This window comes from Crocodylus porosus, unplaced genomic scaffold (genome assembly GCF_001723895.1).
Source record: "Crocodylus porosus isolate Cpor-Errol unplaced genomic scaffold, CroPor_comp1, whole genome shotgun sequence".
Taxonomy (NCBI): domain Eukaryota; kingdom Metazoa; phylum Chordata; order Crocodylia; family Crocodylidae; genus Crocodylus; species Crocodylus porosus.
In genome coordinates this window covers 8,642,510-8,667,027 of record NW_017728939.1, presented here as the reverse complement: position 1 = coordinate 8,667,027, position 24,518 = coordinate 8,642,510, and the positions used below count along the sequence as shown (strand labels likewise).

At 59.7% G+C, this 24,518-nt stretch overlaps 1 protein-coding gene across 2 annotated transcripts in view; it reads right to left on the bottom strand.

Moving 5' to 3' along the window:
* KIAA1522 (KIAA1522 ortholog) overlaps positions 1–16,775 on the bottom strand; it is a 24,286-nt gene extending 7,511 nt beyond the window's left edge. The window contains exon 1 of one of the 2 annotated variants that reach the window (XM_019547824.1): positions 16,508–16,775. In XM_019547824.1, coding sequence (XP_019403369.1) covers positions 16,508–16,595 — 88 coding nt within the window. In that variant the 5' untranslated portion in view covers positions 16,596–16,775. Of the gene's footprint in view, positions 1–3,388; positions 3,550–16,507 lie in introns of those variants that run through there. The other variant, XM_019547825.1, reaches the window with a different exon arrangement.
* Positions 16,776–24,518: the final 7,743 nt, after the last annotated feature.

Below are 24,518 nucleotides of genomic sequence, written 5' to 3'. Positions count from 1 at the left end.
CTGCAAGAAGAATCAGATCAGGAGCAAGGAGAGGCCTCCCTGCCCGACGCCCTCCCCCTGCTCCAGCATCCCCGACCCGTTCCCTGCAGGCCCATCTCCCACGGGCACGGCTCAGGAGGCCGCTGGGCAGGACGCAGGCGCTAGCTGGGCGTGTGCAGGGCTCCCGCCTGGCCGTATCCATTACATGGGCGCCTTTCACAGGCGGCTCCGCTTGCAGCCCGCGCTGGCCAGGGTGACCCACCCTCTTCCCCCGAGCCACGGGGCCGGCTCGGCTCCACTTGGAAGCAGATCCTGTGCCTTTAAACGTGAATGCACTGAACAAGCGAGAGCTCCCCAGGGTGTATCGCATGACTGATACCAGAACGATCTGTGCACCTTGCACACCACCCAATCGCCGCTTAAAGGGACAGGCCCCACCCGCCAAGGCCAGCAGGCAGTGAGGCCTGGGTGCCAGCCTCCCCCCAGACAGCTGGAGCTGCAGGAGCAGGGGGACAAAGCCAAAGGGCGTGGAGGGCACCCCACGCCTTTAAGCCCGTCCCTAGTAACAGCAGCCCCGAGCCCAGGTGCCCAGGACCCCAGCGATAAACAGCAGAGCTCTCCCTGATCACCGTGCCACACAGGCCAGTTCAGGCTCCCAGCTCCCCTCCATGCCATGGGGCAGGCTCAGCCTGGAGCAAGCTAGCAGCACAGGGCAGGAACACCAGGCACCTTTGGGTGGCATCAAAGCCGTGTGTCATGGGCCCTACAGGGCTGGGGACAGAGGGAGATTTTCCTGGCAGCAGCAGGAGCCTGAGGATAGATGCCGGCTCTGTCCCTGCTGCCTCTGGGTAGGTCTGCGGGGATCAGGGTGGGAGGCCAAACTCCACACACTGGTTACAAGACGACTCTCCCACATCACAGATGGGGAAACTGAGGCTCAGCAGGAAGTGACTCGCTGGCATCAGTGTGTCCATGCAGGGGAGGGCCCAGTCCCCTGCGCTGGCTGCTGCATGCTAACCCTGGTTGGCTCGGAGATGTTGTAGCAGCACAACCACGCCAGCGCAAGGGGCACTGTACAGCAGTGCGAGCCCCAGGGTGGGTGCAATGAGCTGGGCTAACATAGCTCCATCCCCTGGCAGCCCTCCCCATACGTTCCCCCAGCTTGTTCAGCCTCGGACAAGCAGAGCTGCACCCCCACCACGGAGCTCGTCTTGCATCGCCTGAAGGCTGTGCCAGGACAGCTAAAGTGGCTCAGCGCGTGTGCAGACGAGGCCCCGGGTATCCCTGCTGGACCCCGGCTGCCATCCCTCCTCCCCACCGACCAGCTGCGAGGAAGAAGCAGGGCCCTAAGGGTGCCATAGGCAGGCCTCTATCAGCCCCTCCAGGGCCTGGGAGTTGACAGAGGAGGAAAAGAGTTGATGTCAACACCAGCAGCTGGGAGCAATGAGTGATCAGGCCGGGGGGCCTGGCTGGCACCCACACTCAGCACGGATCCCTGCTTCCCAGCCCCGAGCAAACTGTGCCCACGGTCCTTCTCCTTCAGCCTGGCAGCTCCTTCCCGAGCTCTGGGCGCTTCTCTCCAGGCCCAGCTTTCACCCCAGCGTGGTTCAAAGGGAGATCCCCATTGCCCTTTGTGCCTGCACAGCACATCAGGCCTTCGACCACTCTCCAGTCCAACCCCCCCGGGGCAAGGGGGCAGTCCCCTGGGCACAGAGAGGGCCAGGACTTCACAGCCGCCCCCCCAGGGACATGTCAATAACCACAATGTGGGGACAGCCGGTGGCAGACAGCCAGGGCTTGTGCTGTGCCAGAAATCAGGCTGCTGACCCCTATGAGCTTGATGTAAGGTCACACAGCCAGAGGCAGCACAGGAGTCTGGACTGGTTCACAGCCCGTGCTCTTCAACCCACTTCTCTCCTAAGCGCGCTGAAGCCCTCCAGATGCTGACTCAAGGCCCCTCTGGGCTCTCGGCTGCGTGGCGAATCGATATGGCACAGAGAGGTTTTTAAGTGCTGCTAATGCTGTGGAAGTTTCCTCCCTGCCACCCAGACAAGCCAGCGGCTGCAGTCCTAGACCAAGCAGCTCCCAGCATCTTGGCCAGGGAATCAGACGGCACTGGCGGGGGCTGGTGACAGCAGGGGAGGGTGGTAAGCACACTGGGGTGGGGAGGTGGGAGCCTGCAGTAAAGCAAGAAAATAAACCAGGCTCCCTCCTCCAGCCTGGGCATTCACATCCCTCTGATCACACCTCCTGCGAGGCCCTCACAAGCCATGAATTAGCCCAGCCACGACACTAGAGGCAGGGGAACCGTAAACCCATTTCCCAGCTGTGGAAACTGAGGCACACCGGGATGTTACCAGGAGCGCTCGAGATGGGACCTGAGCTACAGAGGCAGCAGCTCTCTTTGCTCACAGCCACCTGTGCCGTTAGGTCACACACCCTCCCCCCGCCTGGTGAAGCCATAGCTGTCCCCACGGGGGTCCCTGGTTTGCCATCGCCCGTCAGTCACCACCAAACAGCTGCTCAGCAGCTGGAGGCTCCCACAGGCAGCTCTCACCAGCTGCCCCAGCCCCCCGTTCTGTGCCACAGGACCTGGCCAGAGAGGCTCATGGCTCTCAGGTCATGGGGAGGCAAACAGTTCCCCCCCCCCGGGGGTATCTCCGGCCAGCCCAAGCTCAGCTCAGCTCAGCTCATCCCCAGCCCTGCTGCAGTGGAGAGAATAACACTTCGTGGTGAGGAAGGGAGGGGAAGCAGCTGGCAGATGCTGCAGCACCACTGCAGACGCGGATACCACCCATCTTCCCGGGGTCTGCAGAGCGAGCCACCAGTCCGAGGCTGCGGAGCACTGGAGCAGCCCCCGCCTGCCCCCAGACCTCCCCCCGGCGTTTGCACCCGGATTAAAAAGCAGGCTGCTGAACGGCTGCAGCGCCCAGCACCACACAATAGGAAGGGACAGGACAATGGAGAGGATTCCACCCTGCTAAGCCGCACAGAAAGAGAGATTGTCTTCCCTGGCCAGCGAGCCAACCCCGGGCATCCCAGCCGCGCCGGGCCCGGGAGACCCGGCTGATGGGAGACGCGCGCACGCAGGCTTCATCCACGATGCCCCCTGCTCCCAAAACGAGACCACAAAGACGCCGGGCTCCCACCCAGCCGCTTGCGGCTGCCATGTCAAGCCAATCTCAGCCTACCCCGCTGCCAGCTGTGATTTATTCCATTAACTTCCTACCGAGCGAGGCTGGTGCCAGGGTGACCTTCTGCTGCCCAGCCCTGCAAGGCAGGAGCCAGAGCTGGGGTCCTGTGCCGCCAAGCAGCCGGCTCCAGCCATGCCCCCAGCAGCGGTGGGAGTCCCGACGGCGCGGGGGCCAGGCGCGGGCAACAGAGGTTGTTTAAGGACGCCTGCACTCACCTTTCTTCTTAAAGAGAGCTAGGAGAGAGGGGAGGTTCCTCCCAAGGAAAACCACCATGCCTGCGGTGGGGGGAGCTCCCCCGGAGAGCCTGCCTGGGGGCCCAGCCGGCTGCCCTAGAGCACGGGGACGGCTGCCAGCTGCCTGCCAGCACTCGGGTCCCCAGCACCGCCGGCTGCCTCTGGCTCTCCCGCCCCTCCGTGGCTCGGGCCCCGCAGGAGGATGCGGAGCGGCTGCCGGCAGCTCCGCGCAGCGAAGAGGGAGAGCAGGGCGCAGGACTGTGAACTCAAGGGCAGGGAGGGAGGCGGAGGCCGCGGGGAGCGCCTGCCAGCCCCCAGCTCTTTCACCAGAACTGCTCGTTCACAGCAAAAGAAAAGCAGCCCCTCCCCTGCCCTGCCCCAGGCCCAGCTGCTGCGTCCGGAGCGCCGTGGGGCCGGCGGGCCATTCCCAGCCCGGCCTACCCCGCCGCACAGCAGCGCCGGAGCGGGCAGCCCCAGGGGCACGACCCTGCCCTTGCCCCCGGCCAGCCCCTCTGCCTAGGAAGCCCTGGAGACCGTCTGCTCCAGGCGCCGGCAGCGGGGAGCAGACTTCGCCACTCCGGTGCCCGGGGCAGCAGAGGTCTTCCCGCGGCTAAGACGCTGGCCTGCCTGCGGGGTCGAAAGCCAAGAGAGCCCTGGGTGGGGAGGGAGCCAGGGAAGCACGGGCTGCCCCCTCCCCTATTGCGCCCCAAGGTAATGCCCTGGACAAGCCCTTGGCACCGACCTGTGTCTCTTCATGCACGGGGCTCGGCGGGGGTCAGCCAGGCCTCTGAGGGCAGGCGGGGAGAGGAGAAGACCAAGGGGGGATTTGATCGCTCTCCTGGGGATGGGACCAGCAGCCACAGCCTTGCATGGCACCAAGGGAGACTTGGGTGGCAAAAGCAGTCTCTCTCAGAGGATGGCTCGGTAGCGGGACAGGTCACACCCGTGGACGCACAGCCGACAACCGCTGGCTGGGCTGGCCACAGCTGCCTGCGGCGAGGCACGGCGGCCTTCCCGGGGCACTAAAAGAGCTTGCAGCCAACGCCGAGAGGACAGGCCTGGCTCAAGCCTCGCGTCTCGTCTTGGGCGGCAGCTCAGGCTCGGCTCAGCCTGGTGAAGGAGAGAGCGGAGCCGAGAAGGGGAGTGAGGAGCTTGGGATGACACAGCAGCCCTGTGGCCGGGAGCCGGTGCGGCCCTCGCCGAGGGATGCCCACAGAGGCGCAAGCCCCCCGGTCTCGGCGCTGCCGGTGCCAAGATCGCTCGGGCTGAGCCCGCGTCCTGGGCTGCGCTGCACCCTCCACCCCGCCGGGGTAACTGGGCATCCTGCAGCCCAGGGGCAGTGCCCTCCCCTCCCCCTGCTCTGGTGGCGAGCTGAATCTCTCGCTCTCGCTGCTGAATATTCATCAGGGCTCTTGGCGAGCGGATTCCCCGGGCAGGGCAGGCCAGCGCCATCTGGCATGCGGCAGGCCTGGGCCTTTGAACAACCCCCAGGAGCATTGCAGGGGGTCGCCTGCAGCTGCGGCGCCGGAGACACAAGGGCCCTCCCTCGCACTCCCGGCTGCCACCCCAGGCCCGCACAAAGCCCGGGGACAGCGGGCAGCTGGGACCAGCCAGTGCTGAAGGGAGGGGTGGGAGGTGGGAAGCAGAGGGCCCCCGCTCCTTCGTGTACAGCCCTGGACCCCGCCACGGGACTCCACCCCAGTGCCCGCTCCGAGGCTCGGCTTGTGGAGTCCTGGCACGCGGGCGCTGCGTCCCCCGGGGCACGGCCGGGCGCAGCCGTCTGTGCAGGGATGGCGGGCAGATTCCTCTGCACTGCCAGATGGGACTGGCGTGTGCCCCCAGGCCAGGAACAAGAGGGGCAGCTCACAAGCTGCTCCTGCCCTTGCCCCAGTACACCAACTGGGAGACTGCACCAGCCGGGAGAGCAGACCCCCCCCCCCCCCACACACACACACACACACCGGCCACCCTGTTTGCAACCCGGACTGCTCCCGAGTCCCAAAGCGCGCTCCAGCCTGTGTGAAACCTCCAGCGGGACAGGGGTTTCCCAGCTCCTTTGGCTACGGCTGGAATCTCGGCACCCAAGAGGCGCAGGCAGGCAGAGCTGGCCCAGCCTGTCGTGTGCGTCCCGCCAGCCCTCCCCTAACTCAGGAGCTCGAGGAAGCAGACAGCGCCTTGCCCCCAAAATGCCAACAACCACAAGACACCACCTCCGCGCCCCACAGCTCCTCTCAGAAGCGTCGCTGGAGCCGAGCAGGGTGAGAAGGGCTGGCGGCCACCGCACAGACACCTACCCGGAGGGGCTGCGGCCAGGGGGCCCGGCTGTTTCCACACTCCAGGCTGAAAGCGAGATCCTCCAAAACGATGGGCGCAGCACTTTATTGAAGCAGCGGATGGTGAAACAGCTGCAGCCCAGGGTATCAGCACCACGCAGCACATGCCACAGTGGGGTGCCGGGGATTTGGCCCTGCTGCAAGAGAGCAGAACTGCTCTATCCCCAGACCCACCCTGTCTTGAAGCTGAAGCCACTGGAGCCTCCCCACTTCTGCTCAGGCTCCCAGCCCAGCAAAGCACTGGACTGCACCCACTTGAAACTGCAATGGCAGGAGATGGTCACCCATGCTGTAACCTGGGTACAGCCAACACCCTGACCCTTGTCAGCTTATCCAAGTGGCCCCTCGTGATAGCAGAGGGTCAGAAATATGGGTTTCCTCCTCATCCAAGAGCTGCCAGGGCACTCAGGGGATAGGCTGCTATTTAGCTCCCCTCTGCCCTGGTGGTCACAAATGCACACACAAGTGCATGCACACACCGTCTCTGGGCACAGACCTGCCAGCACACTTGATGAACACACACCACAAGCAAGTCTTGCAGGAAGGGCTCCTGGGCCAGCCTGCTCCAAAATACCCAGCTGGGCATCCTTAGAGACCGGACCAGGAAGAAGAGCTGAAAGGAAAGCAGGCCGGGGCCTTCCCACTCCAGGCCAGGGAACGCTCTCCTTGAGCCTGTACTTCATGCAAGCACCAAGAGCAGAGGGAGAGATGGGCTCCGGGGTTCGGCCCGGAGGGTCCCCTACTTTAAAGCAGATGCTTACGTGTGGAAAGCCTATGTCCTTAAACCAACATGGCTACAACCAACAACCTTACAGCTCAGAGGAAGCCGGCTGCACGTTGTGGGGCACAAGGCAAGAGAATCCCATGTCGAGCTGAGACAGAACCAGATGTTCCCAACTGTGCACAATGCACCATCCTGATAACAGCAGAGCGAAAGGGATGGGGGGCTGCAATCGGGACGGGGGGTTGTGGCTGAAGGGAGGATGCCAGCAGAGCTACATGGGAGGAGGACCCCAGATGGGAGCAGCTGCTGGCTGGTCTGGAACAGGGGAGGGAGCTGCCAGCCCTGGCCATGCCTCAGCCAAGTAGCCCCAGGCTCCATGGCTTCCCCCCAGCCCCAGGCCCCATCTGCCTGTGCTCTGCTCAGCCTGCAAACAGCCAGCTCAGTCTCCACAGCAATGCCCCAACTTGTCTTCTTCCTCTGCAAACCATCCAGGAGGCAGGGAACACCCAGCTCCCGCAGCCCCCTTCCACCAGGCTGACTCACAGGAGAGGAATGAAGAGGAGGGGCAGAGCTGGGGGTTGGCCAGAGAGGGAGGGGAGCTGCTGGGGCCTGGGAAGGAGAGGAGAAAGCCCTTCTCTCTGCATTGCAGTCCAGGGGGCTCTCAGGGCCCCATACAACACCAGTGTGCCCTCCCCCAGCCCCACACCTCCTTCTCCTGTCCTAGCAGAGCCAGGCCCAGCGTAGGCTGCGAGGTGCTGAATGCCCCCCCAGCAAGCAGGAGCAGGTGGGCTTCAGCGGCGCCCCAGGCAGAGCCTCGCCAAGAGCCCGGAGGGCTGGTGCTCACACACACTCTCACAGCACACTGGGGCACGAGCCAGCAAGGGCCAGATGTGCATGCGTGTGGCCAGGCAATGGGCCCACATGCCCAGTGGGGAGAGCAGCTGCACCCCACCCCTAGAGCCCAGCTCCCTCGCCCTCGTGCAGGCTGCCCGCAGCTCAGCCCTGAGGAGGGGCAGTCAGCTGAGGTTTGCAAACGCTGCTCTGAGCATGGAAAGCCCCAGACAAGTCCTCCTGTGGACACCACTTGGCGGGAGAGGTCCCGGAGCCCTTCACAGCCTGTACACATCCACCACCACCAAAATGCTCCAAGCTCTGCCTGCCAGTGCCAGCTCCCTGACTCCTAGGCATGGCAGAGGTGGAGCCAACGCTGCAGAAGGATTAAGGTCCTGGCACCGTGCTTCCCCCAGAGCCAGCTCCACAACCAGTCGGGTGGCTTGGGTTGGGCCAGCTGCCCGACAGGATTCTTCCTCTGATGGGGTGTGAGGACGCTGTTTCTGTATAATGAGCCCCGGTGTGTTCACCTTTCACCTGGACGCACCGTCTCTGCCAGGGTGACCTACCTGCCCACGGTGCCACACCTGCCCTGCCCCACAGCAGTGCCAGGGCCTCGCCCAGGGGCCTTCGCTCTTCTGCCTGCCCCGCTTCCCTTCCGCGTGCGGCACATGCCTAGCTGTCTACGGCACACGCAGTGCACACCAGGGCGAGCATCTGCTTGCAGAGGTTGCCACAGCTCTCACTGGGATGCAGACAGAAGGGTGGAGCAGACAGCAGGCCCTCCTCAGCCCCGGGCCCTCGCAGGCCAACGGTGTGACCCCAAGCAAGGCACGCAGGGCCAGGCTCTGAAAAGGCAGAGGTGCCTGCTACCCGCTGTAACCTGGGAGCGCAACACCACAGTCCCTTGCCAAATCGGGTGCCAAGGCCCATGCTTTCGAAGCAGCTGCTACTTTGGAGGACCTCAGCCTGAGACACCTACACCTTGTGCAGCGGTGCCAAGCGCGCTCTGCTCCCTGCAGCTCCACCGGGAAGCAACAGAGGCTGTTTTAATGTTCAGCCTCTCCGGAGGGGGTAAAAGGGGTAAAAGCCTGGAAGGAACCCAAGGTTTGGCTCCAGGTTCTCCAACGCGAATCGGGATTCGGGTGATAAATGATAGTGTTTTTAAGCACTCTTCTGTTGGATGAAGGAGCTTGTCCAGCATCCAATCCCTCGTCTGGCAAGTCCCTACATGAATTTCCATCCTCCTGGCATGCAGCAGGGCCATCTGAGGCGTACAATAATATTGCCAGGGGCTGTGGAGAGGGTACCCCATGCAGTCACACCAAATCTTGGCAGCCCCTTCCCCATCTTGCTATTTTCCTGGCACAAAGTCCTTGCTGGGCTGAGTGAACAAGGGCCAGGAAAACGCTCCTCCAGAGTCAGTCCACATGCCCATTCCTAACTGCTACAAGGATCCCACACACAGAGGGGAAAGTAAAGCTATTGCAAAATGCCAGGTCCCAACCCTGGCACAAGGGGACGAACAGCCTAGCTACTCCGATTCTCTACGTGGATCCCTCTGCATGTATGGAAAGCTACAGGCTGGTAGAGGCTGTACAAAGGAAAGTCACACAAGGGGAAGTCTCGATGCAAGTTGAAGCAGCGAGTGGAACAGACCAGCAGCCCATCCAGTCCCGCCGGCTGCCTCCAGCGCCAACTTGTACCAGCTGCCCTCAGAGAAGGGAGCACACTTTGCTGTGCCATCCTACTTCATCTAGCACCCTCCTCCTCTGGCTCTGAAAGCCCATTGCTAATAATGAGGGATTGAGCTGGGCAAATAGGGGGGCTTAGCCCTCGTATGCCTTGAGATGTCATTAGAAATTGTTCCCCAATTTACAGAGCGAGACAGAGACAAGCAGGGGCACAAAGATGCTGAACGACCTGCCCAAGGTCACGCAACAGGCTGCAAAGCACAGGTGCCCTACAGCCACTTGCAGGCTCTCGCCACCCCGAGTGTCACTCCGCCACATGTCTGAGCTCTGCCAGTTCATGGCACGCAGCCTGGGACCAGGCAGCAATGAGCACAAACAGCCTTGAGCACCCCGAGGCCTCCCCATGGGGGAGGTTAAGGACCACGGGGCTGCAGAACAGCTATGCCAGGGCCTGGCCGAGGCCAAGGCGATGCCACAGCCGAATTCCAGATCAGTGCCCCCGGGAGGGCAGAGTCCTCTAGGGAACAACCTCTCAGACTTAGGAGCCCCCTTCCATGTTCCTCCAGCCCTGGACTGAAGACCAGCTGAGTGCGTCTGTCCCAGCACTAGCGATAACCCCAGCCCCATTCCAGTTTCACTGAATCCCCACCCCTGCGCACTGGGCCCTGTCTGCCCTCCTGAGAAAAGCTGCCTAGCAGGTTTTAAGGTAAATACAGACTCCCCCTGCCCTGGAGCCAGACCCAGGTAGGAAGGACCCGGGCAGACGGGGGAGAGCTCTGCGGGTAGGGGCGGGGAGAAGGCGGCTTGCTGACCATGATCTTGTTCAGAGCCAGACAGGGTCAGCTCAGGTCAGGACATGGACAAACCCGAGGCTTCAGGGAAAGTCAGCGAGCTGGCCATCAGCAAGTTGGCCGGCTGAGTCTGTCCTGCCTCCATGCACCAGCCCAGGGCCACAGGGCACCACGAGGCGGGAGGGACCAGCCAGGCCATGACTCCAGGAGTTTTGGAGATCCCATCCAATTTTTATTCCAGGCAAGGGTTTGCTCAGCCAGCACACCCAGCTGGAGGCCTGGCTCCACTCCTGTTCCAGGTTCAGTTAGAGGTACTGCTCTTCGCCTCCTGTCCTAAGCTTGCAGGGGGCTGCAGGGCACTGTAAACTCACCGCTGTGCTTCCCCCTGCAGCAGCTGGCTGCTTGTGAAGCCATCTCACACACACACAAACACAAACACACTCGGTGCTCAAGGAGGATGAATGCACTTTGCTACGCCTGTCATAACTCGGCGACCGGATTCTCTCCTACAGCCCACGTGGGGACGGAGGCCAATTACAGGCAGCATGGCATATGTGCCTGACACAGAGGCAGCACCCTGCAGCTGACCCTTTTGTACAGGCACCCTGCTCTCTCCATCACGGGTGTGCTCCCGCAGCCACTTCTCGTCTCGTGTGTCCTGTGCTGCACAGTCATTAAACGTGTCCCCCCAGGTCTTTGGGAAGGGATGGACTTTGCAGAGAGCAAGGTGGGGACTTGGTTGGGTTGGAAGCACTGATGGAAAGAAGAGACAGGCAGTGCCTGCACCATGTCCTCCAGCCAGGCACCAGCCTGGTGCCCCTCTGTGCTCGGGGCATCAGGGAATGGGCTTGTTTCTGCCCACTCCTCCACAGGCAACCAGCTGGCAGTGGGAACGAGAGCGGAGAAAACAAGTGCTGGGAACCACAGGGTCCACACAACCTTGTGACATGGAGCACCGGACATGCCGAGCGAAACGGTTACATGAAGAGTCCCTGCGCCTCCTCTCCCAAAAGGCACACCAAACTGGGTCGGATCTTCTCTTACCAAGTGGTGGCTTGTTCACACACCCGGCCCAATGCCTGGAGCTGGCCAGAGAGGATCAAAGGTTTCTGGATAAGCCACGCAAAGTGGGAGACAACAGGAGCCAGTACACACCTGGGTCTCCTTGACCCAGCTCAGAGCTCTGACCCAGGAGACACCACGCACTCTCTCCCAGGCTGAGGCTATGGGTGGTTACCGCCACCGTCTTCTCCAACACAATGCTCCCAGATGCTGGCATCCTGCATGGCTCATGACAGTGTCCCAACGGTGTAGGGGTGACTCCAACCGGCCTTGGGGGACGACTAGCTGATGTTGACACATGGCCGTGCTCTGCTCCTGCGGAAACCTCAGGTCTAACAGGTGCCAAGAGGGAAGCAAGGTGAACCTTGGACACTGTGCCAGTGTCTACAGGCTCCCAGATGCCGGCCGGCTTCATTTGCCATCCTGTTCCCACCGGATGGAGTTTGGCCTGGAGCCACGTTCCGCTCCCCTGAGTCAGCGAGCGCCTGGCGGGTCCATCCTGATAAGGCCAAGATAAAGAGCCGTAGTCTCTGCGGAGTTCAAGGGCGGTGACGGCCCTTCCCAAGGCAGCTCTACTTAGGGTGCAGTACAACCCAGGCTGGGACCCATCTCGGTGCCTAGTGGGCACAGCTCCTACCCAGGTACAGCCACCGAGGGGTAGGGGCAGGGTGTCGGTGCTTCCACGTAGACATATGGGGTTGCAGCAGCTTGAAAGTGGCCACCAGCGTGGCGCCTGCCCAGGGTGGTGCTAGCTTCCAGGAACACAGTGTCCCACAGCAAACAGGCTCACCTTACAAGGGATGGCAGACAAAGCAGCCCGAGGAACAACCCCTAGTGATGGCCTGCGTCCTGCTCCCGCAGGGAACGGGGAGAATCCCGAGCTTCTGCAGGCACAGCCTCCCGCAGGGGCTGCCCACCCTTCCCTGCCCTTGGGGGGTGCCTTTCCACCAGGGGGATCAGAGAGGGGGCAGCTGCTCCTGGAGGGAGGCGCTGGATATGGCTGTAGATGCACAGGCCTCAGCTGCTTCCTCCCCAGACAGAGAAGCAGGAGCCTGCCTGGGCCTGGGCTGCCCCGCACGGAGCATAGGCACGGCTCCCCGAGCGCGCTGCACCCCTGGGCTGAGCTGCAGGCTGACACACGAACCAGCAAAGCAGTAGGGGAGAGACACACCAGAAGGAAGCCGGTTTGCAGAAGGAAGGTCCCAAAGCAAGGACCAGCTGGGGACTGAATTTGGACCTTCCCTGGCAGAGCAAGCAGTGCTCAGCACCAGGCTGCAGGCCCCCTCTCGCAGCTACAGATGTGCCACAGAGGGAGCAGAATCGGCTTCTAGCAGCTGGAGGGTCCAGCTGTGGCCGTTCAGGCACTTTTAGGGGCAAGAGAAGATGGAAATGTTGCCTCCAGCCCTGAGCACGCTCCGCTCCCAAAGGAATAGGAAGAGCCTGACCCAGAGATGCTGATGATGGGCATGACAGATGCAGGGCAGGTGGGGCAGCAAGGTAGATATTTAATCTCAAAGGGAAGAGGTCCTCTGACTGCTTGGGCTACTGGTCCAGCCAGCAGTGATCACTGGTCAGTCCAGGAACTGAAGCCCTAATCCATCCCCTGCCCCAGATGAAGCGCTGTGAAGGGGGGACTCCCGGACTCAGCATGGCCTGAGCAGGTAACACCCTGAGGACAGGCAAGGTCACCCCCTGTTCTCCTGGGACCCCCCAAACCAGCTGAATCCCAGCCCCAGAGGCTGCTCGGCCCCTGCAGCAACTCGGCCTGCTCCCGGGCTTCCCCGCGCTGCTCCCAAGCGCACCCTGCCCCCCGCCTATTGATCCCTGCCGTGTGCTCAGCAAAATGCTAAAGCAACACAATGCAAATTCTTTCGCTTTGTGGCCTCCGATCGGTTGCCATGGAGCCGCGGGCAGAGAACAAACAGAACTCGCTCCATGTGTCCTCAGCACCTATTGCCCGACGCCCTTCCCTCTCCCGCTTCCTTCCTCCCCTGCTCCTGCCATGCCCCCTATGCCACATCACCCGGGCCCAAGACAAGGCCCGAGGAAAGGGCTGGGGCTCTGTGATCCGCACCCTGCCATCCCCGTCCCACCCATCGCTGCAGCTTCCAGACACCAGAAGAGGAGCAGGCTGCCCCCGGGCACTGCTGCGGACACAGGAGAACCCAGCGGGAGCGTGGGGGACTTTCCCGGCTGCCTTGGACCCACGTCTCTCGCCAGCCCCATATTGTGTGCCCAGGGACCGGGCTCCTGGAACCAGGGGTTGGATCCCCCCACACACACCAGGAGAGGGGGCCAAGGTTGGTGGTGGATGGGTGCAGCGCCCCCTTTCACACTTCCAGCTCAAAGCCCCTCCAGCAACAAGGATCACGGGTCTGGGAGGGCCCCCCCCGGCCTCTGTTGCTGCAGGCACCGCACCCCACAGAGAACTGATCCGACTCCACCGTAAAGAACAGCCGAGCCCTCTGCTCCCCACGGCTCCGCTGGAACCTCCCTGCCCAAGGGCTCCAAATCTGCGTCTCATTCCCGACCTAAATTTATTCATGGCCGGTTGGGCCCATTTGTTCTTGTGCCAAGGCTCGAATCGCTCTCCCCCCTCCCAGGTGTTTACTGCCCTAATGCATTTGCAGAGAGCAATCCCGTCCCTGCCCAGCCCTTGCAGAGAGCAAGCATCACCGATCTGAGACCTGGGAGGAGCAGAAAGGCCTCCAAATTCATCACACAGTGCTGTCAGGTGCTGAGCCCTCTCCTCCTCCCAGCACCAGTAACCCCCCACCAGTGAACCCATTCGATCTCCTGCCTCATTCTTCGGAAATAACTCCAACCAAGCTGCCCTGCAACTCAGCGCTCGGGTCCACAGCCCAACGCCCCCATTGCTAGAGGGCCTGGGGGCCTCTGTGCAGCTACTCCCTGGCATGCAGAGCTGTGCAGACACAATTTGCAAGGGAAATGGCCTGAACCTAAACCAAAAAGGGAAATTACAACCTCTCTGCCAGGAGAAACTTGTCCACGGGGCAAGGGGAGATGTACACGCCACACCAGCACACCTAGCAGCCCAGCCTCACACCCTGGGGGACAGGCACAAGGGAGAAGCAGGGAAAGCCCCTGCCAGGGGAGGCAAAGCTGGCGCACACAAGGAGAACTTGCACTTCAGCAGGTCTCTCTGCATAAGGGTGGTGGCCCCCCGACTAGCCCCCTTTCCCAGGTAACCCACCCTGCGGCTGGAAACACTGGTCTGGATGACCACAGGGCCCTCCTGCCAGCCTTTCCCAGGGTGTGACCCTGCAGTGCGAGACAGAGTGGTTTTGGGTGCCCCTCACCAGCCAGAAAGAGAGGGAGGGTGATGTACAGGCCACAGGACAGAGAACGAGGCCCAGCATCACGAACCAGAAATTCCTGGATTCCCATCCTGGCTCCAGCACTGACTCCCTGAGTGACCCTGGGCAACTCACTTGACTGCTGCATGCCTCAGTTTCCCCACCTGCAAAATGGGGAAGGCAGCACCCATCTGCCTCCCAGGAGAGCCTGTGAGGAATGGCGAGGCTATATTCAAGGTAGGCTAAGCACTGTGCTTTCCCCAGCCTGCCTCCCCTTTCACCTGCAGCTTCAAGGTCAAGTGGCAAAGGGAACTGATATCGGGACTGAGGCCTTCTCTTTGCAGGAGTGCAGGTTCACAGGGAGGGATTTCCAAGCAGGCTCCTCAGGCTTTGGTTGCCTTGGTTCATACCCATTTAACTCCAACGTATAATGAATCATTCAGATAAACAACACATTTGTTACCGCCCCAGCAGCTGCAGCCCCCCAGATGAGGAGCTCAGGCTCCTGACCCCACTGCTCCGGATAAACCAGACTTGGCATCCCAAAGGAACACACACCTCCTCTCCCCCAAAAAGACCCTCATTAAGAAATCAGCCACCTGCAGTGCCCCTGCAAAACAGCCCCCTCCTTTGCAAGCCCTGAGCAGGTCACCTTTGAGCTGCACCTTGTGGGGAGTTTTCCTTTGCTTTGTCACTCCCTGAGCTCATGCCAAAGGCTTTGAATCCTGTCCTAGGGCCTGTTTACCTTGTGGACAGTTTGGCTCACCTGTCCCAGTCGTACCCATGACACCTGCCAACAGCAAGAAATGCGGGAGAGAAGGGGGATGAAACGGGGGTGTGACCCTGCCATGAGCTGCCAGTGGGAGCCTGCTGTGGGGCATGCCCCCAAAACCCTGGGCTGTGAGCAGGGCACTGCTCGCACGTGTGCGCATGCACACACATACACACACACACACACACACACACACACACAGAGCTACGTGAGCACTGGGAGCCAGCACCTGCTGCAGACGTGTTCGTGTGCGTGGGAGAAGCAGGTTCTGAACCCTTCCCCACTCCCCCGGGGCCTGGCAGGGAGAGGGCCCGACCTGGGGCTTCCCAGGCAGGGCTGTGCACGGGGCCTCAGAGGAAAGCAGAGGAATGATAGGCAGACAAGAGCCTTCAGCTCCCACCTGCTGCAATGCCCCGAGTACTGGGACTCCCATGTTTCCATGTGGAAACACTGCTGAAGCACCCTGAAACTCCCTGTGCCCCAATGCTCAGGGGAATTATGAGGAAGAAAGTGCCAATCCTAGTGCCTGGACAGGGACAAAACTACTCAAAAGAACTTACTGCCTTAGATTTTCAACCCAGCCCAGCCGCTGACTGGTGTGGGGTCTCACGGGATGACAGGTGCCCCCTGCTCCACACACACTATGATCCCAGGGCGGGGTGGCAGGACTCAGCCCATGCAGCTCTCCTGCCCTGCCTCTGCCATGCTTCTTACAATTGAACCTGCAGCCCCAGAGCAGCGAAAGCCCTGCAGCCAGGAGGCCAAAACCGGGCACTGTTCAGAGCTGAGCTTTCTGCTGCATCTCCCAGCCTCCTGCAGCAGAGGTGCCCTCTCAGAATGGCACGAGGGACGAAGCACAGATCAAAGGACAGCCCACGCCTTGCCAACCCACTCCTGCTGTGGGCTAGGCAGACACATGCCGGAAGCAGTCATGGGATCTAGCACCGGGGTTAACTACAGGAGAGGAAAAACTCTATACGATCCCATAGGGCACACGGACAGCCCAACTCCCCTCCAAGACATCCAGGCATGGCAAACGGCCATCAGACTTCACAGCAACTCTTGGGTATTGACAAAAGAGAAACTGAGGCACAGAGAGAGGAAAAGGCAGTGGCTTGCAGCTAGAAAGACAAGAATGGAGGAGTCCTGATAAGAACAGGGTCATCTGCTCTAACCACAGACCCACCAAGTAGCTGAGAAGAGAAAAACACAGGAAACAAATTCACTGGCGGGCAACTGCACTGACGGTGCTGGAAAGCCCGCGGGTCAGCACCCGGGGGGAGCACAATGAGCACGTCACCAGCCCCAGAGCAGATTAGGAGCTCTGTCAGCCCCAGCACTCCCAGCTCAGCCAGACTGCAAAGCTCCCAGAGCAACCAGCTCCTTCCGGCCTCGGGCAGGGGAAGAAAAAGGGCTTGGACAAAAATGCAGCCCCAGGTCCGTCAGCCCAGGTACAGCCCTCCCAGACACCTGGCCCCAGGGACGGCAAACTTTCTGGCAAGGCGCAGGGGGCTTTTTCACGGCACCATGCCAACACCGCCAGGTCAGGAGCCCCCTCCCCGCCCCCACGCCCCTACCTGTCTTCAGCTTCCCAGAGCGGCCGAAGTGCCAGAAAGACCTGGTCTTGGTGACAGGGGGGTTCCTCTTGTGGTGAGTGTTGCCCATGGTCCCGGTGGGCACAAGAAGCACGTGCCCTCCCCCTGTCCCGGGAGGAGGCGGCACAAGGCGCTACATGACTGAGCCGCACAGGCTTCCCTGGGCCCGCTGCCAGCCGTGGAGAGCGGGTGGCTCAGCCCCGGTGTCCCATCCCTCCAGCTGCAGCCCAGCCTGCAGCCTTCCCCACGCCGAGCTCTGCCCGAGCCAGAGCCAATGGCAGCCGGTAGAGAGGAGGGGCCTGCAGGATCACTCCTCCGCTCTCTGCCCTCCCTACCTCCGTCCTGTGACTGCCTCCTGCCTCTCTCTCCCCCCACGCCTCCACAGCTCTCCCAGCAAAGCGGGCGACAGCCAGGGCTGGCTTCAGGCTCTTCAGTGCATTGTTCTTCGTGCACTATGATAATAAACGTAGCCTGCCCCATCCCCACCTCCGTCAGGCAAGGATGGGGTCACCGGTGCCAAAACCCAGTTGTGGGGATGACCCCCATATCCCAGGGGAGGCAACAGCAGGAGCGGGGGGTGGCAGTAGCAGAGGGGCCCTCTCGGAGCCTCGAATACAGACCCCAGCTGGGACAGCGCGCACGCAATCCGTTCACCCTCCTCCCGTGAAATCGCAGCAATGCAGCTGGACGCGGGATGTGGCATCCAGCGCAAGTTTGCACAGGTCGTTTTACAGAGCTCTCAGCCTGGCCCACATCAGCCTGCAGGGCAGGGAAAACTGAGACGGACCACGAGGCAAGCGATACCACACTGTCCACACACAAAACAGCACTAGTTTATCCGAACCGAATTAAACCGCCAGCACTGGTGAGCGCACAGGGCCCGAGACAGCGAGCTCGGGGAGGCAGGCAGCCCCGCAGAGGCTTGCTCTGCCCGATTGCAGCGTTCTCTTCCTATTCCAATTAGAAAATTAAATGTTACGAGGGCAAGGAAAGGTCAGCTGGCTGGACCCCTGGCACCACGTGATAGGAGTTTAATTCCTAAAGGCCGTGATTATGGCTCTGGCAGATCCCTCCGGTGATTCATCAGCTGTTCTGCTGAGGAGGAAGGAGGGTTTGTGGGCAAGGCACAGGATTAGGAGCCAGGAGATACAGGTTCGACTCACAGCCACGCTGGAGGCCCTCCACGCAAACTAGAGGAGCTGGGCCTGTCTCAGCTCCCTGCTTATACAGTGGAGATAATCCGACCTCCTCCTTCCCCAGCTGCTCGTCTTGCTGATTTGAGCAGGGACTGCCTCTTACTACCTACAGTGCCCCACACATGCGGGCTTCTAGGCCCAGGTGCAATACCCATGACTAAGAGCTGCCATGCCCAGCGTGTCAGTGCATGCTCTGCCTCCAGCGACACTGGGTGTCCAAAAAATTGTTGAGTAAAACACCCACCCCCATCCCCGCACACAACTCCCCACTGCCACTGCTGACTATACCCTGGTTCCTGACACAGACTTCTCCCCAGGCAGCTGGGATCAAATCAGGATGTGGCCACAAGTAAAACGAATTGCAGAGTCTCTGCTTAGTGATTCAGAGATATTTTCACCGGGACTCCAAGACCACTCTGACAGGTGTCTCAGGCCATTGTCATGTGCTGGCACAGAGTCTCAGTCATCAGAGGACAGGCAAGGCCATGCTTGCTCTCAGGGCCTGAAACCAGGAGGTGCTCTATTATAGCTGCTTCATTGGAGTGAGAGGAAGAACCTCCCTGCTCCACACTGCCTCCCTCTTCTCTGCCCAGCCGGTAACTACAGCATTGAGCAATGATGACGTTGGGGGTCACATCTTCCACGTGAAGCCTTTTCCTCCTGAGCTGCCTTAAAAGGAACGAGCCTGGCTGAAGGCAGCAGGAGCACTGCCCCAGACAGGGCCAGGAAGTCCCCTCCCTTCCCAGCAAGGGGCTAGGAGCAGGTGCTCCCCTGTGATCATGACACCTTGGGCTCCACCATCTCCAGTGCCAGTGGGCAGACCACAGGCAAGTCCAGCTGGCACAGATGGCCCTCCATGGACTGGCCAGGGTCCAGGTTTGCTGGGATTAGGGAAGGATGGTGACTCCTCTGGGCTGGGGTGGTTTGGCCACTGCACAATAGCACTCTGCTCTGCTTGGGGGGCTGCTTTCAGTCCCGGGTGACTCCACAGCTCCTTCTACACCAATGGCAGGAATGTCACTCCTAGAGATGGCACAGCTCAGCCAGAGCCCCACCACCTGTCCCTCTGAGAACAGCCCATTATCCAGCCCTTACTGTTTGCATTGAAGTAGACACCCGCCCCCAGGATCCATCATGCAACCCTTCCCTGTCGTGGTCTTGTCCTCACACTAGCTGGAACTCTAGTTAGCTGCACACATCTCTGCCTTCTGTGCTCAGTTCAAAAGGCTTTGCACCCAAGTGTCCACTCCGAATGCAGTCCAGCAGCCTGGATGCATTACAGACCCTCCCCATGCCATTCCCATCAAGGAAGCACTCGCAGGGCCGGAAAACCAAAGCACAGGTAAGCCGGCTACAATACAACAGGCAGCCACCATTTACCATGGAAGAACCCCCCTATCTCTCCACCAAGGTGGTTAAGGTAATAGGAGGGAGGGAGAGTGATGAGATAGGGCGCCTACCATCGCTGTGCAACTGTTTCAAACAAGACTCAGGCCTTGTAGCCGCCAACAGCCCTGGCTGGTCAGCAACCTATGTGAATTATGTTGACGGGCTCAGCCAGGTCCTGCAATCCGGGTACCCTGGGGGGCAGCACCAGAGGTGAAGCCAAAGCCCTACCTGGATCACAGAGCCTGACCTCCACTCCTGGCCCTACAGCTGCTTCCTTCAGGTGAGGACCGGGAAAGCCTGGGCTCTTCCTCTTCTGTGCATAAACTAAGCACTTCAGGGCTGGCAGTCTGGCACCTTTCCACACTAACCCCCCCAGGAGCAGCCAGCTCCCCTGCCCCAGAGAGCTCTCTCCCTTCTATACCAAAATGGCCACTATCTCCAGTCACTAGCTTTCAACCTACTGGACTGATGGCCAATAGTGAAGAGACCCTTCTATCCTGGCACCTCCAGCCCTCGGACTTGCTACCTCTGATCCCTCCGCAGATTGATCATAGAGTGCAAGCTGTGCTCCTGTAACGGAGAAACTGAGCTGATCAGGACAAAGGCAATGCAAAAAATGTTTAAGATCCCAATGCCCAAATAGAAACAAATACCCAGAAGGTTTTCAACTTGCTTCCTGCTGTGGCCCAAGTGCTTGTAGGCCCAGGGCTGCACGAATCCTCCCACCGCTGATGACAGCACCAACGCCCATAGCAGGGGAAAGAGTTTGGCTCCCTGCTCAGATCAAGGTGCCCAGGGGCACATCAGCCATAGCAGGAGACCCATATGAAGGCCAAGGGCTCCAGCTCCAGCCTGGCAGGTAAAGACTTTTTGACTTCATCTTTGCTCAGCTCTTCACCTTCCAGTGGCTTGTGTTCCCTTCTGTGCTAGAGTCAAAGTCAATGATCATATTGTCTTATGAAAGAAAACCTTCCTTATACAGAGAAATCTGATTCCAGCAAAGTAGTTTTATCGGATCTTGTGGGACATTATTTGCAAGAGTATTTCTTCCAGTTGTCTCCAGGTGGAATGGCTGTGGTTGGAAGACACACCTCTCTTTGTTTAGCAGAGGAGCTGAGTTTCCAGCTCAGACCAGCCAGTAGATTCCTGTTGTTCAGATATCCTGAAATGTCACTCTCTGCAGATTAACAAATTCATGCCCAAATACATGGCAATAGTCCCACTGAACAAGAGCCTCAGAGGCAACATGTCCAGCAGGCTACACTGCTTTGCTTCTATCAAGCGAGCTGAAACCCTCCCACACTGTGACACAACGGTGTCATCGCAGCGGCAACACGTCTGCTGTCATATGGCAATGGATCTAGTGACTGCAGCATGCAGATAAGACTACACCACCTCAACTATTATTACAGAGCAGCATCCCAGCACTTTCAGGCCTGGCACATAACTGAGTACATAACTGCTGAAGCACAGCACCTAAGTGCCCTCCGCATTGATACACGGCTACCTTAAATCCCTCTGATCTATTATAGCTGAACACCCAGCATCCTCCAGAACAGACTAGTATCAGTAGGACTTCCACCAGATACAGCAAACAATAAACTAATCACATATCAATCCCAGCAAATTCTCTTTCTTGATGCAAACCAGCTGAAAGCAGTTAGCATTTGATTTTAGCATCACAGTGACCCCACCATCTGGGGAGTCTATTGCTGTTGGAAAACACTAGTACAAAATAAAACCCCTACTAAATTCAAATTGCATCAATTCCTTTCTTTCCTAAGGGAGCTCAGAACAATACTGGGAAATTTATATCCCAAACTGGACCAGAATCCCTAGTATGCACTGCCCCTCAATGACATTATGTTCAAATGGTGCTGCTGAAACGTGGTACCAGTGTGCATGCAGCAGTACAGAAAGGTTAAACAACCACCTTAACCCTGTTTGTGGGTCTGTATTGACACTTTCCACAACATGCTTTTCTTTGTCCTTGTCCCCAAGTCTGAAACTCCCCTGAACCCCTAAAGCAATGGAGCCCACGCAAAGTGATGCCAAGGGGCTGGGGTCCAAGCCCAGGCTGCTCTCCCTAAACATCCTCTGTGACCTTCAACAGGTCATCTAACTTTCTAGGCCTCAGTTCCTCTTCTCAAAAATGGGGTTACCAGGACTTTGTTGCCCCCAAAGGTATTGTGAGGATGTCTGCTTTAGATTTGCAGGGTGCTCAGATAGGACTTGTACAAGGCTCTAAAAGGGACGAGTTAAAATTGGAGAAGGTAACAAACTGACCAAAGCATGAGCAAGATCACAGGGTCTATTCATTTCCAGTGCTCTCCGGCGTTATCCCCAGCAGAAGCAAATCAACTGATGGGAGCATAAGGCTTATATGGATGGCACCCCCTTAAATAGACCAGATCCTTCTGAAACTGTGGAAGCTCGAAAGGGTTAACAAGGCTCCCTGTATCCTTCCATACCTTGTGTGCCAGCAAAGATGAGTGCGATAGGATTTATTTTGTTTCATAAACAGGAGGTGGAGCCCTGGCCAAGCAGCTGCCTGGGAGATTTTGCAGTTTAAAGGTAACAGTGGGGATGTCAGAGGTCTGAAGACACAGGAAGGGCACCTGACAATGCCAGGCCCCATCTGGGAATGCCCTGAAACACCAGCGGGCAGAGCACATGGATAGAGGCAGGCTGGGGGGATGATACATAGGCCAGGGCCATCAGCAAGACAGAAAGGTTGCAAAGCTAAAGCTAACCGAGGGCAATGTCTTGTGGCACTGCTACCACACCGAGCTCAGCCAGACTTGCTTTCCAAACAGGTGAGGACATTTGAAGGCACAACAAGAGCGGCTGGAGTTATGAGACAGGAGCTTCTAAAACTCCAGGCTTTTGGAAGGCAAAGCAATCCTTCTACTCCCAGGCAGGGGGCCAGCTCTGAGCAAGGAGGGCAGGGCAGGCAGCCCCACGACAGCGTGACTTCCACCTTCCTCTGAGGCAGCTCAGCCAGAGACGGGATATTTGACTACATGGATTTGATCCGCTATGGAAACTTCTACCCGTCTTGTGTTCCCATGATTTCAGTGTTAAGCAATCCACCCCTAGGTAACACCCAGATCACAACCAGAGAGATGCCCAGGCTCCAGGGAATGCAATCCTGACCCATGACTCCCTTGACCTGATTGGAGTCATTTTCTTGCTCCAAAAACTCATTGCTGGGCCAAGCACAGCCCCACTCCCTGCAGTTCTCTGGCCTGCAGCTGTACTGGCTATAGGGAACCTTTCTGCATGCATGCACCCCAGCCTCTTGCCTGCAATCACATCTAATGCTTCACAATGTGCAAAGGAGTGCAATGGAGAGAGATTCACATTCCTAGACTGCTCACTGCTGCTCCACACACTACTTCAGGGGATGATGCCACACAGGCTTTTGAAAGGGCCTGAAGCACCCTGCAAATCCAGGGAAGCAGTAAAGCGTGCACCATCAGCACCCCAAAGAATCAGAGCCATACGGGGCTATCCAGCCCTGCCTCAATTCCAGAGTCTTCCTCCCAAAGTCCCATCCCACCATCTCCAGCTTGGCAAATGGAAAATTCCCAGGCACCGGCAAAGCATATTACCCACCACTCACCCCCCCGTCATGAGTGTAGTGCATGCAGCTAGGAAGCTCTAGCCCTCCTCCTGGTCAGTATTTCAGGCAATGGCAGCTGAGTGTTACCTGATCCCAGCGCTGCACCCATATTGCACATAAGAAACTAATAAATAACTTAGTACCATCTATAGCTGTCACTCTTTCCTGCTCGACCATACTGCCCAGTCATGAGCCTCAGCATCCTCCCACCCTCCCAGAACGCACAGAAGCACTATGGCCTCGCTTTACGAAGAAGGACATTGAAAAGCAAATTGTGACTGGCCCAAGGTCACACAGAAGGTCTGGAACCGAGCCACGGTTACAACCCCAGGCTGAATCCCTTGGTCTGTGCTGCCTTCAAGGCCAAATCCTCAGACGGGGAAGGGCTAAGCAACTGGAATAGCAAGGGTTAAACAGGGCAGGGTCCCCTTTTGGGCAGGAGCATGTTATAATAACAGACAAGAGTCATTTAATCAGGCGCACAAACAGTAATCAGTTCACACCGGTGCTGACTGTAGGATCCACACCTCTCTCCAGCACACCACGCAGCGGCTCCGCTATGGCAACGTGGCACAGAAGTGCTCAGCCCAGTTCCACGTGGGCCCAGCAACCCCCACTCGTGCCCCGGACATGCCCGGCTCTGGGGGAGAAGAGCCATGTCAAGGGCACGCAGCTGGCTCACAGGCCGCAGCAAGGAACGGCAGCATGACATTCCCTTCCGTTCAGCTTCCTGAGCTACGCCCATCCCTGTTATATCCCGGTCCCTAGTTTTACGGGGTTGTCTTTTTTTTTAAGCAAAATTGTGCGTGTCCCGGGTCAAATTAGCCAGATCAGGTCCAACTCAATTTGAATCACCCTAGGTGGCCCTGCTACTGGCAAGTATCCTCCACCCCAGCCTGAGGCTTACTTCCAAATCCTTTGGCAGGCGTCCTACACGCAGGCCCGAGGCCGGAGACTTGGGGTTCGGACGCCCCCGAGTTTCGCTCGCCCTCAGCCGCAGGGCTGCAGGAGCAAGCCGGGGGAGTCTCCCGTCTAGCGCTGAGGGAAAGGCTGGGGTACGTGTCATGCTGGTGAGTCTCAGGAGAACGTGATGGGGCACGACAGCCCTCTCCCAAACACCCCTGGGGAACGGCAACCTGCGTTTCCTCGGCTGGCTCCGTCTTAACGCACTGTGCTCCTCCACGCAAACGCCTGCCCGAGCGTTGACAAAAAAATGACTTCCCACATCACACGCATCCGGAAATGGATGCCCAAGGAGCGCGCAAGGGGAGAAGTGCTGCGCCGTGCACCTGATCCGCGCCCTCCTCCCTACGGCGGCCAAGGGACTCTTGGCCCCACCAAGGCAGGGGGCTTCGCGCGGCGCCTGCAGGAGGAGTCTCCGTGCCAGGGGCCAAGGGCGAGCCCCGGGGCAGGTGTCGCAGCCAAGCCCCCTCGCCCAGCAGGCCCCAAGCCGGGCTCGGGCACCCAGCTCCGGCTCCCTCTCCCCTCCAGGGGCAGGGCGCCCGAGACGGGGCGAGCCGGAGCCCCGGGTCCCTCCCGGGGACGCGCCCACGTCCCGGCGGGCTGGGAGCCGGGCTCCGTCCCCGGCAGCCAGGCGCCCCGCTCACCTCTGCCCTGGGGGGGCAGGTCCCCCGCGGGCGGCGAGCTGCGCTTCTTCCTCCTCCGGCCCCGCAGCCAGCTGAAGGCGCGGCGCAGCCCGGACGAGCCCGGCTTGGGCTTCTTCTTCTTGGGGGGGCTCTCGGCGCCCGGCGCCCAGGTGCCCCCGGCCCGCGCAGGTGCAGCC